General features: G+C 38.8%; 1 protein-coding gene and 1 long non-coding RNA gene across 2 annotated transcripts in view; both read left to right on the plus strand.

The window, feature by feature from the left end:
* LOC118598228 overlaps positions 1 to 3,701 on the plus strand; it is a 13,469-nt gene extending 9,768 nt beyond the window's left edge. The window contains exons 3-4 of the long non-coding RNA XR_004947342.1: positions 1,405 to 1,578; positions 3,398 to 3,701. This is a non-coding gene — a long non-coding RNA (uncharacterized LOC118598228). The remainder of the gene's footprint in view (positions 1 to 1,404; positions 1,579 to 3,397) is intronic.
* Positions 3,702 to 10,593: 6,892 nt separating this feature from the next.
* Positions 10,594 to 13,952, plus strand: part of polr1b (RNA polymerase I subunit B) — a 12,984-nt gene continuing 9,625 nt past the window's right edge. The window contains exons 1-7 of the mRNA XM_024263826.2: positions 10,594 to 10,851; positions 11,279 to 11,446; positions 11,555 to 11,701; positions 11,778 to 11,910; positions 11,991 to 12,127; positions 12,205 to 12,428; positions 12,518 to 12,689. Of these exons, the coding sequence (XP_024119594.1) occupies positions 10,675 to 10,851; positions 11,279 to 11,446; positions 11,555 to 11,701; positions 11,778 to 11,910; positions 11,991 to 12,127; positions 12,205 to 12,428; positions 12,518 to 12,689 (1,158 nt within the window). The 5' untranslated portion in view covers positions 10,594 to 10,674. The remainder of the gene's footprint in view (positions 10,852 to 11,278; positions 11,447 to 11,554; positions 11,702 to 11,777; positions 11,911 to 11,990; positions 12,128 to 12,204; positions 12,429 to 12,517; positions 12,690 to 13,952) is intronic.

The raw sequence follows: 13,952 nt of genomic DNA on the forward strand, positions 1-13,952 counted from the left end.
GTGTACTCACTTTTGTTGCCAGGGGTTTAGCTATTATTGGCTGTATTTTTATTTATTTTGAGGGAACAATAAATTTACACTGCTATACCAACTTTACACTGACTACTGTTCATTGTGTGAAAGCATCATTTATGCAGTGTTGTTCTATGAAAAGAAATAACTAAATATTTGCCGAGATGTGTACTCATTTTTGTGACATACTGTAACTCAATAACCAACCTGCAGAATCTTCTCTAACACAAAGCTGATCATTACTGACAGAAGAAACCAGATATAATCCTCAAAGGTGAGACTTGGCTATCTTAACGTTTTTTGTGAATGTTACGTCCCCAATAACAAACTGGCCCGGAGTCTAGGGGGGGGATAGCCATCAGAGGGGACAACAACATTTAAACTGGACACCAACATTAAAGGAACACAGTTTATTTAAAATAAACGGAAAACCTGTGTCCTGAAATGAAGCAAAAAAATTTGTGGTTAAGGTTTAAAAAGAACAAGCTAAAACGGAGTTGGGACCTTGGCCAAAAGAAAACGAAGTCAGGGAGACTGCTGACCCAGCCATGACAACCGTCGGAGTCAGCAGCTCCCTGCTAAGGGCTGCCTAACAAAACTACCTAATGAACAGAAATTAAACAAAGCCCGTAAATCAGAACTACCAAGGCCCAACCCCAAACTAACATAACAAAACCCAGCAATCTAAGATTGCTGAGGACAAAAGTAACCCAAACCACAACCACCACCACCACCACCACCCAGCCTGCTGCTCTGCTCCCTGCCTGGCTTGGTGTGGCCGCCTCTGGCTTAAATGGACACTATCTGCCAATCAAGGCATATTGGCCACACCTGCCAGGTGAGCCAAAGGGAACTGGGTGGATGAGAAGCCAGACAGCAGCAGCAGGATGTAACAGTGAATAAAAGTCTTTATTTATTGGTTTTGTACACTTTAATTTGTATTTTGGATTATATTGTTTTCAATGTGAATTGGTTTACAAAGAAAAGGTTAAACATTTGATAGCAGAACAGTTGTATTGAATTGTAAGTAGTTGTTTTTGGTATTTTATTATAATCTTCTATTTATTTTTCTGTTTATATGAGTGAAATAAAAGCATATTTACAAAAAACAAGTTTTGTTATATTAATAATTCATTTTTTGCACAATTGTATATAGTTGTTGATAATAAATTCCTTAAAGCAACAAAACAACCTAAAAAGCCGTTTGGGAGTCGAAACAGCCGGTTCTTTTTAGTGAGCCGATCCGAAAGAGCCGGCTCTCTCAAATGAGCCGGAATTCCCATCACTACTGTGTAGCAGGTGCAGCCTGCTTCATCATACTATATTTAGAAGAACTGAGGGGTGAAAAACATGAACTTTGTCTTTAAATGAAACTCTTTCTTCTGGATTCAGGTTAATCAACTGCAGTTTGTCAAAGATCAGCTGTGGTGCTCTGGTCTCAACTCTGAATTTAAACCCGTCGCACCTGACAGAACTGGACCTGAGGAACAACAGCCTTCAGTCTTCAGATATTCAGCAGCTCCAGGATCTGGTCAGAAGTCCAAACTCCAAACTGCAGACTCTGAGGTCAGTAGAGGGTTGGAGTCAGTCCAGCTGCTTCCAGATGTTTGGTCCAAAAGTTAGTCTGAGAGCAAAGATGCAGAGTTTCCTGTGAAGCTGCAGCTTCTCAGTGAAGCTCTGGGGAAAATGATGACAGGCTTCAGGACAACAGTCAGCCAATCAGAGCAGCAGAAGCTCCAACAAGTGAAGATGACAGGAAGCTGCTGCGATGAACCATTGACTGTAATAATACTGGACTTCTCGAGCCATGAGGTCCCCCATTGGAAATGCACTACCTCCACTCCTTCAGTGTCACTTCCTGAAACAGCTACCACCATATTGCAAACTCTTCAATTCAATTCAATTCAATTTTATTTATATAGCCCAATATCACAAATTCAATTTGCCTCATTGGGCTTCATGCCTGTAGTTTTTACAGATGCACAGATGGAGTCATAAAATATGCACAATAGGTAAAAACTAAACAGACTATAAAGAACGGTCATCCCTGTCCTTAGACCCTCCCTCGCGGTAAGGAAAAACTCCTAAAAAAACCTGAGTCAGGAAAAAAAGAAGAAACCTTAGGGATTCCCACATGAGGGAGAGATCCCATCCCAGGACGGACAGGCGATACCAGAACGGTTAAAGAAAAGTTAGCTGCTAAAACTGCATATATGAGTAGAGTTCATTCATATAGAGCTGAGGGACGAGTGATGATTAAGTCCATAGTCCATCTTCAGCGATTGGTCTGAGTCTCTGTGAGTCATAGCTGAGTCATGAATTTATAGGAAGTACTGTCGCCAATCTGGAGTGAGCTTATTGCAACTGTCCACCTCTTTACACTCCTCGACCACGAGACCGCGGGATGTAAACAGCTTCTACTTTAATAACGGCGGCTCGAGAGAATTGTACAAGTCATTGTTCAAGCCTTTGAGGGAGAACAATTCCAACATAAGATTCTGTTAATGCTCATTTTGTTTTCACTTATATTTATTTATTTTTTTTGTCGACCTAAAAGGAGCTTTTGGGTGACGCCGCTGCATGTACCTGCACGCATCCCTCCCATGCGAGCCTCAGCAGGTTGTCACTTGACATGCGCTGCCTCATTACAGTCTGATCAGATGCACGTGAGAAGCGCATTCAGTGGTATTTAAAATGAATAACCACTCTAACAAGTGAAGAGTTGGATCTTATTTCTGTTAAAAATACGACAACATCCATTGAAGTTTGTCTCTTGCTCTTCACAGGAGACTTCTGCATCTAATTCAGGCTACAAACTTGAGAAGTGCGGCAAAGATGAAGCTTTGGTTGGTGATTTTATGGAGGAGCTGTACCATTCCGTTTGATGCGCAACTTATTATTTATAAGCTACAATCAAAACAGTGAAAAAAAGAACGTTAAACAAACAAAAAAGTCCAAAGCACATAACCTCAGAGTGAAATCTATTTCTACAGAGTAAATCCTCATCTAAAAATGTCGACAGCATGCGCCTCTTGTTGTTCCAAACTGCTGCATCGGTACATTCCATTGAGGAAAACAACAGTAGGGCAATGATTGGTACATTGTTGAATTGTAAAGTAGGTGTTAAAAGGTCTTCACGGACCGCAACTGTCTGTTTCTCAATGGAAGTCAATGGGACTTTGGCCTTTTTGCAACCCAGTGGTACTTCCCATATGGAACACAGAAGGAGGGGGGTTTGCTTAGTCCTGTTCTTTCTTATACACTCAATGCTCTGAACAGAACTGAAACTCCTGCTGCTCTTTCTGCTGCAGTGCTGCATCACTGAATGACACACCACGATCAGGAGACAAAACTTAATCTCTGTGTTTCTGATTTCTCTTTGCAGCTGGGAGGGAGCGATGTGGTTTCTCTGATATTCCTTGTGGTGGAGCAGAGAGTAGCATCATCCTCATCATCTGGTCTGCAGAAATGTTGTGACTGGGAGGTGGAGAGCAGAGTGGTGGAGGAATCAGTGGAAGTGTCAGAGCTGAAGCATGAACTCTTTTTTTTTGGACATGTTAGACATTACAAACCATGGCATCGGACATTACAAAGCATGACATTAGATATGTATATATGTGAAGTCAAAAACAATTCAATTTAAGGATTAATAAAAGAGAAAGGCAGAAAAAATAAAAATACAAAATAAATATATAAATGTAGATGACATTAAAATAAATGTTCTAACTATACTCAGAAATCTAAATTCAATTTGGAGGCATCAATATCTAAACAATTCCAACCAAGATTATCCATAAATTAAAGGGTAAGGAAAAATCACATCAGTCCAGGTAAACAGACAAACTATCTAAAAGTTTTGTGGCATTCTTATTTTTTATCTTTTCTAGAGATTTACAAAAAATATACAAGTCATTTTTAAAGAAAAAAAATGTGGACTCTCTTTCAAAAATCAACATTTATGAATAAAAAACTTACCATAAATTACTAAATTGTTGAACAAAAATTTAATTTTCTTTTCTTTGTCAATATAACCAAATTGTATATTAGGATAAGTAAACATAAGAATTGTATTTTTTTGTTGAAAGCCATCTATATAAATCCCACCAAAAATTATTAACAACATTACAGTCAAAAAAAAAAGCAACTGGGTGGCTCAGTGGGCTAGGTGAAGGGCTGACACGCAGGAGCCCTGGGTTCGATTCCCAGGGTTGTCCACTGATCCCCACCCAGATTGGGTCTTTAGGCAAGACCCTTGATGCTGCTGCCTAACTGGGTCCATGTGCCCCTCAAGTACAGGGTTATGTCAGGAAGGGCATCCGGTGTAAAAACTCTGCTAAATCACTGATGCGAAACAATGGGTGCTGTTACGCTGTGGCGACCCCGAAAGGGATAAGCCGAAAGTGAACTACCACCACAGTCATAAAATAAATGCTTTTGGGTTTCAATACCATTTTTACATTGAAAAGAAATTGTGTCATTTAAACAAAAAAAAAGATTGGGACAAGGCTTTTCTTCTAATATTTAGAGGGAATAGTTTGTAAGTCAAGTATGCTCTTAAAAATGTATTATTGTACTTTATATCAGACAAAAGATCATTTTCAATCAACATCGATGTGAGCTGAAATAAAATCAAGGAATGTTGTACATTTGCTTTAATCAACTGACTAAGTTTAGGAGAAATTGACTCCATGAATCTTGAATATTCTACATTTGTGCAATCCAACTGAAACTTGTTTTTTAAATTCTGTGTGAATAAGAAATATACCATCACTTTTAATCAGCTAAACTATGGCCCATATTCCCTTTTCCATCCAAGTTTTATAAAATAAAGAAATGTATTATTCCAGATTGACGAAGTATGAGGGCTGAAATTGTGGGTGTAGATTAACTTCCAATAAAGTAAAACTTGTTTGTGAAATTCAGAAAGTTTGATTGGTAATTTCATTGGATCAAAATCACATTTTAATAGAAATTCAATGCCTCCAACTTTGTGAAATAAGAATTAAGGTTATAGAGAAGGGGCTGCACGGTGGCGCAGTGGTTAGCGCTCTTGCCTCACAGCNATATATGACTACTTTATATATAATCAGCTAGCATGTTGGTAACTGGCGGCACGTCCACACGCAGCGGCTCCTCTTTCTCCCGTTTTCGTGTTTTTTTTACGTCCTTTTTTGCACTTATTGTTTTAATTATTGCTGTTTGCACTGAGGGATGAGAGGAAAGGAATTTCATCTGTGCTGTTTATCTTGGGTATTCAGCATATTTGACAATAAAGCTGACTTGACTTGACTTGACTAAGTTTAGGAGAAATTGCCTTAATGACTCTTGAATATTCTTTATATGTGCTATCCAACTGAAACTTGGTTTTAAATTCTGTGTGATTAAGAAATGAGGGGTGAAATTGTGGATGTAGATTAAAGTAAAACTTATGTTTAGAAAGTTTGATTGGAAATTTCATTGGATCAAAATCACATTTTAATAGAAATTTAATGCCTCCAACTTTGTGAAATAAGAATGATGGTATAGAGAACCAGTGAGAATGCTTGTTTTTAATAAAGTTTTTTAGCCATTGCAATTTCATAACTCCATCCATCACCTCAAAATCTATTACATTTATCCCTCCCTCCTCAGTTGGTTTAACTGTCATTTTTTCGAATTATGTGTTGTTTATTATTCCAAATAAAATGATATTGAATTTTATTGATGTTGTTTATGTAAGTCGGGGAAAGCCACAGCATAGGCAAGGTAAAATAGTCTCCATTTTTGTTAATAAAATTCTACCAAAAATGGAAATGTTTCTTTGTAACCAACTGTTTAAGATCTTTTGGTTTTTGTTAATTATTGATTAGTATTCAATCTGTCCTTAAATTTCTATTAATCATTATTCCTAAGTATTTTATTTCATTTTTTACTGGGATATTATACATGTGAGTTTCTTTGGTATCACGAATTGTCATTATTTCACATTTGTTTTTGTTTAATTTTAGACCTGAAGCTTGGGAGAATAAAGTTTTCATAGAGTTTTCATCACACTTTGGATTTCTTCTTTATGTTTTAACAGTAAAACTGTATCATCAGCCAGCTGGATTATCTTAAGGGGATTTCCTGCCACAGATAGAGGTTTAATTGTTTGGTGATTTTTGTATTGATACTGTTAACATTTGTGTTGCTAAAATAAACAGAAGTGGACAGAGTGGGTCACCTTGTCTAATTCCTCTGTTTACTGGAAATCTGGTGGTGGTTCCTGAAGGAAGCAGAACTGGACTGGTAATGTCTTTATATAACATTGAAATTGTGTCTATGAATTTTTTGCCAAAACCAAAGTGCTGGAGTGACATTAAAATAAATGGATGTTCCAAACTATCAAAAGCTTTGAAAAAATCTAAAAACAAAATAATTCCATCGTCTTCAATTAGTTTACTATAATCTAACAAATCTAAAACAAGCCGAATATTTCTTTCCTTCCTTCAAAGGCTTAAATAGTAAGTCTTTAATATCGTCCCAAAAACACTTTGAGGTCAGACCGTCTTGACCGGAAGATTTCCCCAATGCTATTTTTTTGGACAACACTGTCAAGTTCTGAAATTTTGATTTCTGAATCACATTTTTTTTTAATTCTGAATTATTTTTAGGGCTAAACGTTTCTATTGTTTTGAAAAAAAATAGATTCTAAATCTGAGAAATGGAATGAATACAAATGTTGGTAAAATGTATAAATATTTTGAGAAATTTCTTTTGGATCAGAAATAAGATTACCTTCTACATTAAAAAATTAATAGCATTTTTTTGTCTGTCTTGCTTTCTCTAATTTACAAAAATAGGAGCTATTCTTTTCACCCTCTTCAATCCATTAGGCTCTGGAGCGTCTGAAGGCTCCTCTGGCTCTATTTAGGTATAAATTGTCTAATTTTGACTGCAATCTTAAAAATTCTTCTTTATTTGTGTCAGAAACATTATAGTTTATATAATATTTATTTAGGTCACTCACTAATTGTTTTTCTCCTTTACTTTTTTTTTCTCATACTGAATAGAATATTTTCTGACTTCCTATTTAAACATTTCCCATTTTTTCCCAGTTGAGTCTAGACTCATATTTTCCTTGACTGAAGAGTTTTTTAATTATACTACAATACTGATCATCTTTCAGGTATTCTGCATTGAATTTCCAGCAACTTTTCCTTTCAGTATTTCTTATATTAGGAATAAGATGAATAGACACAACACAATGATCAGTAACCGGAGCTGCAGAAATATCCACATTTGAGATGTGATTTAAGACATTTGGAGAATCCAGCCAAAAACATCCGGAAAATTAAACAGGACCTGCTGAGGTGGTAGAATAACTTTTATTAGGAGTTAAATTAAACAGAATATCGTACATTTATTAGGAGTTACATTAAACTTTAAGAAACAACACCAGAAATACTTGTAACCACCTAACAACTGTTTTCTGTACAATAAATCACAGCTGTAAATAGGAAAGGAAAACTATATTAGAACATTTTTTCAAATTAAACATTATAAGTAGGGCTGGGCGATAAAACGATAATTATAGTTATTCCGATATTACTTTTTATCGATAGTATCGATAGTATTTTAAAAAGTGTACTTTTTTTTTCGCTTAAGTACCCAATTTTAACAGGGCAGTACTACAAAATACCACATCAGATCTGAGTGAAACTTTATGGGTGACATGACAAGAAGGTATACTCTAAGTGAGAAGTGAAATGATTCTGTGGAAACACAGAGTTTCATTTTATGAGTATTTTAAAATTGTACTTTTTTCGCTTAAGTACCCAATTTCAACAGGGCAGTACTACAAAATACCACATCAGATCAGGCTGAAACTTTGTGGGTGACATAACAAGAAGGTATACTATAAGTGAGAAGTGAAATGATTCTGTGGAAACACGGAGTTTTCATTTTATGAGTATTTTAAAAGTGTAGTATTTTTTCGCTTAAGTACCCAATTTTAACAGGGCAGTACTACAAAATACTACACCAGATTAGAGTGAAACTTTGAGGGTAAGAGTACATGAAAGGATACTATAAGTGAGAAGTGAAATGGTTCTGTGGAAACAAGGAGGTACCCTTTACTCTTTCTTTAAAATGAAGCCTTTCTTGCTGCTACCGTAATGATTGTATTACACTGCAACACTGCACCACGGGCGGCCGTGGTGCAGTGGTAGGGCGGTCGACTCCTGATCAGAAGTGAGCGGGTTTGACTCCGCCTTGCCCGCCCATGTGTCGAAGTGTCCTTGGGCAAGACACTGAACCCCGAATTGCCTCTGGTGGGAGGTTGGCGCCAGTGTTCGGCAGCAGAGCCACCACCAGTGTGTGAATGTGTGCGTGAATGGGTGAATGGGTCTGTGACTGTGAAGCGCTTTGGGCCCTTGAAGGAGGGTAGAAAGCGCTATACAAGTATACGCCATTTACCATTTAAAGTCGCACGCCGTATTCCAGAGAGGGCTCACTTGACAGCAGTTTAGCGAGAGCGTGCTGGCTTGACACCAGTGTCAAAGTTAAGGTGTAAAAATCTGAAGTCCTAAAGCTGTTTGCAATAAAGATTACTTTGACAAATATAGTTATTTGATTGATATCGTTTTTAATATCGTTATCGCACAAAATGAAAAAAACAATATCGTAATATGAAAATTCCCATATCGCCCAGCCCTATAAGATTAAAAAAATACATAGTTTCTGGTTGGGGAGTAACTCCACTTTTTTCAATTCTATACCAATCCTCTTGTCAAATTCCTCCACTTCACTAAAATACAAATTTTGCTCTTAAAAATGTTTTGTAATACTTGCCTTTCATTTTTTAAGTGTCTTTGATAATGAATTTGAACCTTTAATAATCTGGGCAGTGGTCATTACTGCAGCATTCAACACTGTTTCATCTCTGGAAGAGATTTCCTCTTTTGAATTGTTGCTTCCATCTGGGAAAAAAGATACACAAGTCAAACATACAATTGTAGACCTATAGTATAAAAGAGTAATTTACTTCTGAACAATACAGCTTAAGTGCTTAATATTATTATAAGAAGTAATATTCATTCATCATCTTGTCCGCTTCTTCCCTTTCGGGGTCGCGGGTGTGCCAGAGCCTAACCCGGCTACTGATGGGCGAAGGCGGGGTTCACCCTGGACAGGTCTCCAGTCTGTCTCAGGGCCTCAATCACACAAACATCCACTCTCACATTCACACCTAGGGGCAATTTAGAGTCACCAATGAACCTATGAAGCATGTTTTTGGACGGTGGGAGGAAGCCGGAGTCCCCGGTGAAAACCCACGCATGCACGGGGAGAACATGCAAACTCCACACAGAAAGGTCCCAGCCGGGATTCGAACCGGGGCCTTCTCGCTGTGAGGCAAGAGCGCTAACCACTGCGCCACCAGGCAGCCTATAACAAGGAATATTTTTGGGAAATAGCAATAAATTAAGTTTGTATATAACACCACAAAATAGTAAAATATGTTTCAATTCATATGTGGCTTTGCTCAGTAAACATTTCTTTCCACTTGTTTTGTTATACATGAAAACCATGAATTACACAAAAGAAAATTATAGCACATAAAAGGGGGAAAGATGCAAAAATTATGTATGCTGTAAAATGCTAAATGATGTATTGTTAACAAACCATCATGAATTTACATTTGCACAAAAAACATTAATTTGGATAAAAGCTATATAGACATCGCTGTTTATGTTTCTGCAAAAAACAGAAATTTATTGGTAATTTACTTTTTATACTTTAAGATTCGTGTGATAAATTATCTTGTTGTTTATTTTTTTGCTGCACTTCAATCATTTTTTTACTCGTACTACTCGCGTGTGCGATGTGCCTTGTCTCTAGAAAATAACAAAACAAACTCCACCCTGTAGGAGACGCTATGTTATAAAGCCTGGGTCCTGAGAATGCGGTCCTGAGAGTGTTGTTGGGTCTCCGGGCCTGCAGGTACACCCTTCTGGGAAAAGTGGAAGACAAGAAATATCAAAGTTCAGTGTAAAAAAAAAAACATTAAAATCATGAAAAGTAAAAAAGCAATTAACATTTTCTTTGGAAACTTTTTTCTACGACAAGCCTCTGCATGCATGTACCACCGGACAATAACTTTTAAAAAATTTATTATTGAAAATAATGACAAAAATACAAACTCCAGCAGAGGAATACACACACACACACACACACACACACACACACAGGGGCATATATAATACCGTCTCAGCTGTGATCAACACATGCAGATACAGGTTCTTTTCAGGGGGGGAAAAAGAGAGAAAAGCATAAATAATACAAGGTAACATAAGAAAATATTAAGTAAAACAAAACACATCCCTCTATTGGCAGCACAGGAAAGAAACTAGAACAACAACCACAGGGAAATGTGTTTAGAGATTATTTTTGGAGCTTCCCAGGATTGTAATCTTTTCATTGAGGAATAAAATTATTTAAACTATTATTATTACATTTTTGTGTATGTTGTTATACATGACATAATGTGTCTCTCCTAGACACATTTCCTACGCGTGAGAAAAACGTGGATCAATCCAACCACTGGGTGGCGCTTATCACCTCGATGACTGGAACATCTCTGAAGAAGAAGACTTTCCTTCGCGTGCAGACACGTGTTTCCCTGTTCGCAGCAGGAGTCCCAACATGGATTCTTCAGCCGAACGAAGTCTTCTGGCCAAAGCTCCGAGCCTGAAGACCCTGACAGACGGAGGTTTCGGTAAACTAACGGAGAAGCAGCTCGCGGCCGTGCAGGAGCTGACCAAAGCCCACATCCAGTCCTTCGACCAGGCTGTGACGGATGGACTCTGCCGGGTGGTGCAGGTCAGTCTGGACTCTGGAGGAGTCACTGCACCAAACTACTACATCCAGTCAGCTTCAGCCTTTATTGTAAAGCTTTTGAAATTATACTATGTAGCATACAACTAAAACTTTATTTAAAAAAGGACCAATCCGGGTGAATTTGCGTCATAATGTGGACATTCCATGCTGTTGAAATGATTGTTTTTTGAGGGGGGGGCAATTGATATTTTTAATAATACATCAGTAAACATAATTTAGAATATATATATATATATATATATATGTGTGTTTTAAAATAAATTTAAAAAAATCAGATTTTTCCACAGTTTGAACTTGCTGATCTATTGATACTAAAGTTGTTAGTTGTGACATGTGTTGCTTGTCCTCCTGCTGAAAATGGTAGCAGAAAGACTTTTTAAAATCAATTTGACATTGTTTGTTTTATCAGGCCATCCCTCCCTTTGAGTTCATGTCCAAAAATGACAAAATCAGCCTTTCGTTTGTGGAAGCCACAATCTACAGTCCAGCAGTAGCCAAAGGAAGCATCTCCAGGGAGACCAGGGTGTTTCCTGCAGAGTGCAGAGGGAGAAGATGCTCCTACAAAGGGAAGCTGGTGGTAAGGCGAGCTGTCAGGGACACATTTCTCTTGAGTTTCAGTGCTAAAGGAAACGTGAGAGGCACAGTAGCATTTCTTTGTCTTTATTTTTTTCTTATCTGTTTGCAGGCAGACATCAGCTGGGAGATCAACGGTGTTCCCAAAGGAATCATTAAGCAGTCTCTGGGTCAGGTGCCCATCATGGTGAAATCCAAGCTGTGTAACCTGCATGGCATGTCTCCTAAAGAGCTGGTGAAGCATCACGAAGAAGCAGAGGTCAGCCTTGCTGTTGGAAGCTCTGCAGAAGTTGATGTGAATAGTTCCAGTTGATGAAAACCATTGGTTTCCGCAGGAGATGGGGGGTTATTTCATTGTGAATGGAATCGAGAAGGTTATCCGCATGTTGATCATGCCGCGGAGAAACTATCCCATTGCCATGTCCAGACCCAAATGGAAGAGCAGGGGGCAGGGCTACACTCAGTATGGTGAGCACAAATCTCTGACTTGGTGTGGATGGGAGCTGGAGGTAAGATGTTTATTGAATCTGGGTTTCCTGGTTTGTCAGGCGTCTCCATGCGTTGCGTCAAAGATGACCACACAGCAATCAACTTAAACCTGCATTATCTGGAAAATGGAACTGTGATGCTCAACTTCATCTACCAGAAGGAGCTCTTCTTCCTTCCGTTAGGGTTTGCACTGAAGGTATTGGTCAATGAATGGACGTCTGTGATTGCCTGTGTGATGCCTGTAAACTCATCCGGGGTCTGATGGCCCCCCAGGCCCTCGTTGATTTCTCAGACTTCCAGATCTACCAGGAGTTGATTAAAACACGCAAGGACAATTCCTTCTACAAGACCTGCGTGTCAGAGATGCTGCGTGTCGTCATGGAGGAAGGCTGCACCACTCGCAGCAAAGTCCTCACTTACCTGGGAGAGCGCTTCAGGGTCAAATTAAACCTGCCAGAGTGGTACACAAACGAGCAGTGTGCCAACATCCTTCTAAAGTACGCCCATCAGTTTCAAGCAGTGTCAGAACTTCTTTGAAAATTCAAAGCTTAACATGTTTTAATTGAAATGCAACATCTTTATGCAGTGAATGCATTTGTATCCACCTGAAGTCAGACACAGAGAAGTTCTACCTGCTGTGTCTCATGACCCGGAAGCTGTTCAGCCACGCCAAGCAGGAGTGCATGGAGGAGAACCCAGACAGCATCATGTGTCAGGAGGTACTCACTCCTGGACAGCTCTACCTCATGTTCCTGAAGGTAACGTGTTCCTGTGAAGTTTCTTCTGCTGCGGCTAAATGCTTCCTTTTTAGAGTCTACACCAGGGGTCAGCAACCTGTAACAGTAAAAGAGCCATTTGGGCTCATTTCTACTGATCAAAACCTAGAAGGAGCCGCATAGTTTTACTTTCGCCTTCCGGAAATTTGGATTTGCATTCATGACCTTTTTTTATTTTTTTTAAATAATATAAATTATGTCGGGGCTGCACGGTGGCGCAGTGGTTAGCGCTCTTGCCTCACAGCGAGAAGGCCCCGGTTCGAATCCCGGCTGGGACCTTTCTGTGTGGAGTTTGCATGTTCTCCCCGTGCATGCGTGGGTTTTCACCGGGGACTCCGGCTTCCTCCCACCGTCCAAAAACATGCTTCATAGGTTTATTGGTGACTCTAAATTGCCCCTAGGTGTGAATGTGAGGGTGACTGGGTGTGTGATTGAGGCCCTGCGACAGACTGGAGACCTGTCCAGGGTGTACCCCGCCTTCGCCCATCAGTAGCCGGGATAGGCTCCAGCACCCTGCAACCCCGAAAGGGATAAAGCGGTCAAGAAAATGGATAACTTGTCTTTTTTTGGGTGCACGAGCAAAAGGAAAAATATAAAAAGAAACTAGCATTTCTCAAAATGTTTTTTTTAATGTTTGACAGAAGTTCAGATAACTTATTTTCAAGACAAAAGACACTCTGAGCCAAACAGGATCATCTCAGTACAGCTCTGGACAGCTATAAGTCATTGTTGTACAGCATAAGATAATGTGTGCTTTTAACTCATAAAAGATCAAACTTTCTACCAAAGTTTTACTTTGCATATAAAATGTGTTCATTCTGGAGGTAGAGTTGAACAAACAAGACGTCTTCATTCCCTTTGTCAAATCGTTAAAAAAAAAACTATTCAAACTCGTCAACATGTTCATTAATGCAGAAAATGATCAAATTGGTTTGTCAGGGCCTGTGTCTAAATTTAGAAATGCAGAGCAGATGACATTTCTCCATGCAGGCTTGCTGTTATTGTGTGTGTGCGCCTGTGACTATAGCGGAGGAGCTTCATACTGTTCATTTGTGCATCCTCCTAGGAAATTCTCACAGCTCCTTTGAATTTAAAAGTTTCACATAAATCAGTCCCTTCAGGATATCGCAATGTTCCAATCACAATTATTAATATAAATTCAAGCAAAGCTGAGATTTGTTCCTCACCCTGCAACTTTACATTTTGATCTAACTTTACTGCAACTTTGACCGATCTACTGTAACA

The sequence above is a fragment of the Oryzias melastigma genome, unplaced genomic scaffold (assembly GCF_002922805.2).
Source record: "Oryzias melastigma strain HK-1 unplaced genomic scaffold, ASM292280v2 sc00216, whole genome shotgun sequence".
Classification (NCBI taxonomy): Eukaryota; Metazoa; Chordata; class Actinopteri; order Beloniformes; family Adrianichthyidae; genus Oryzias; species Oryzias melastigma.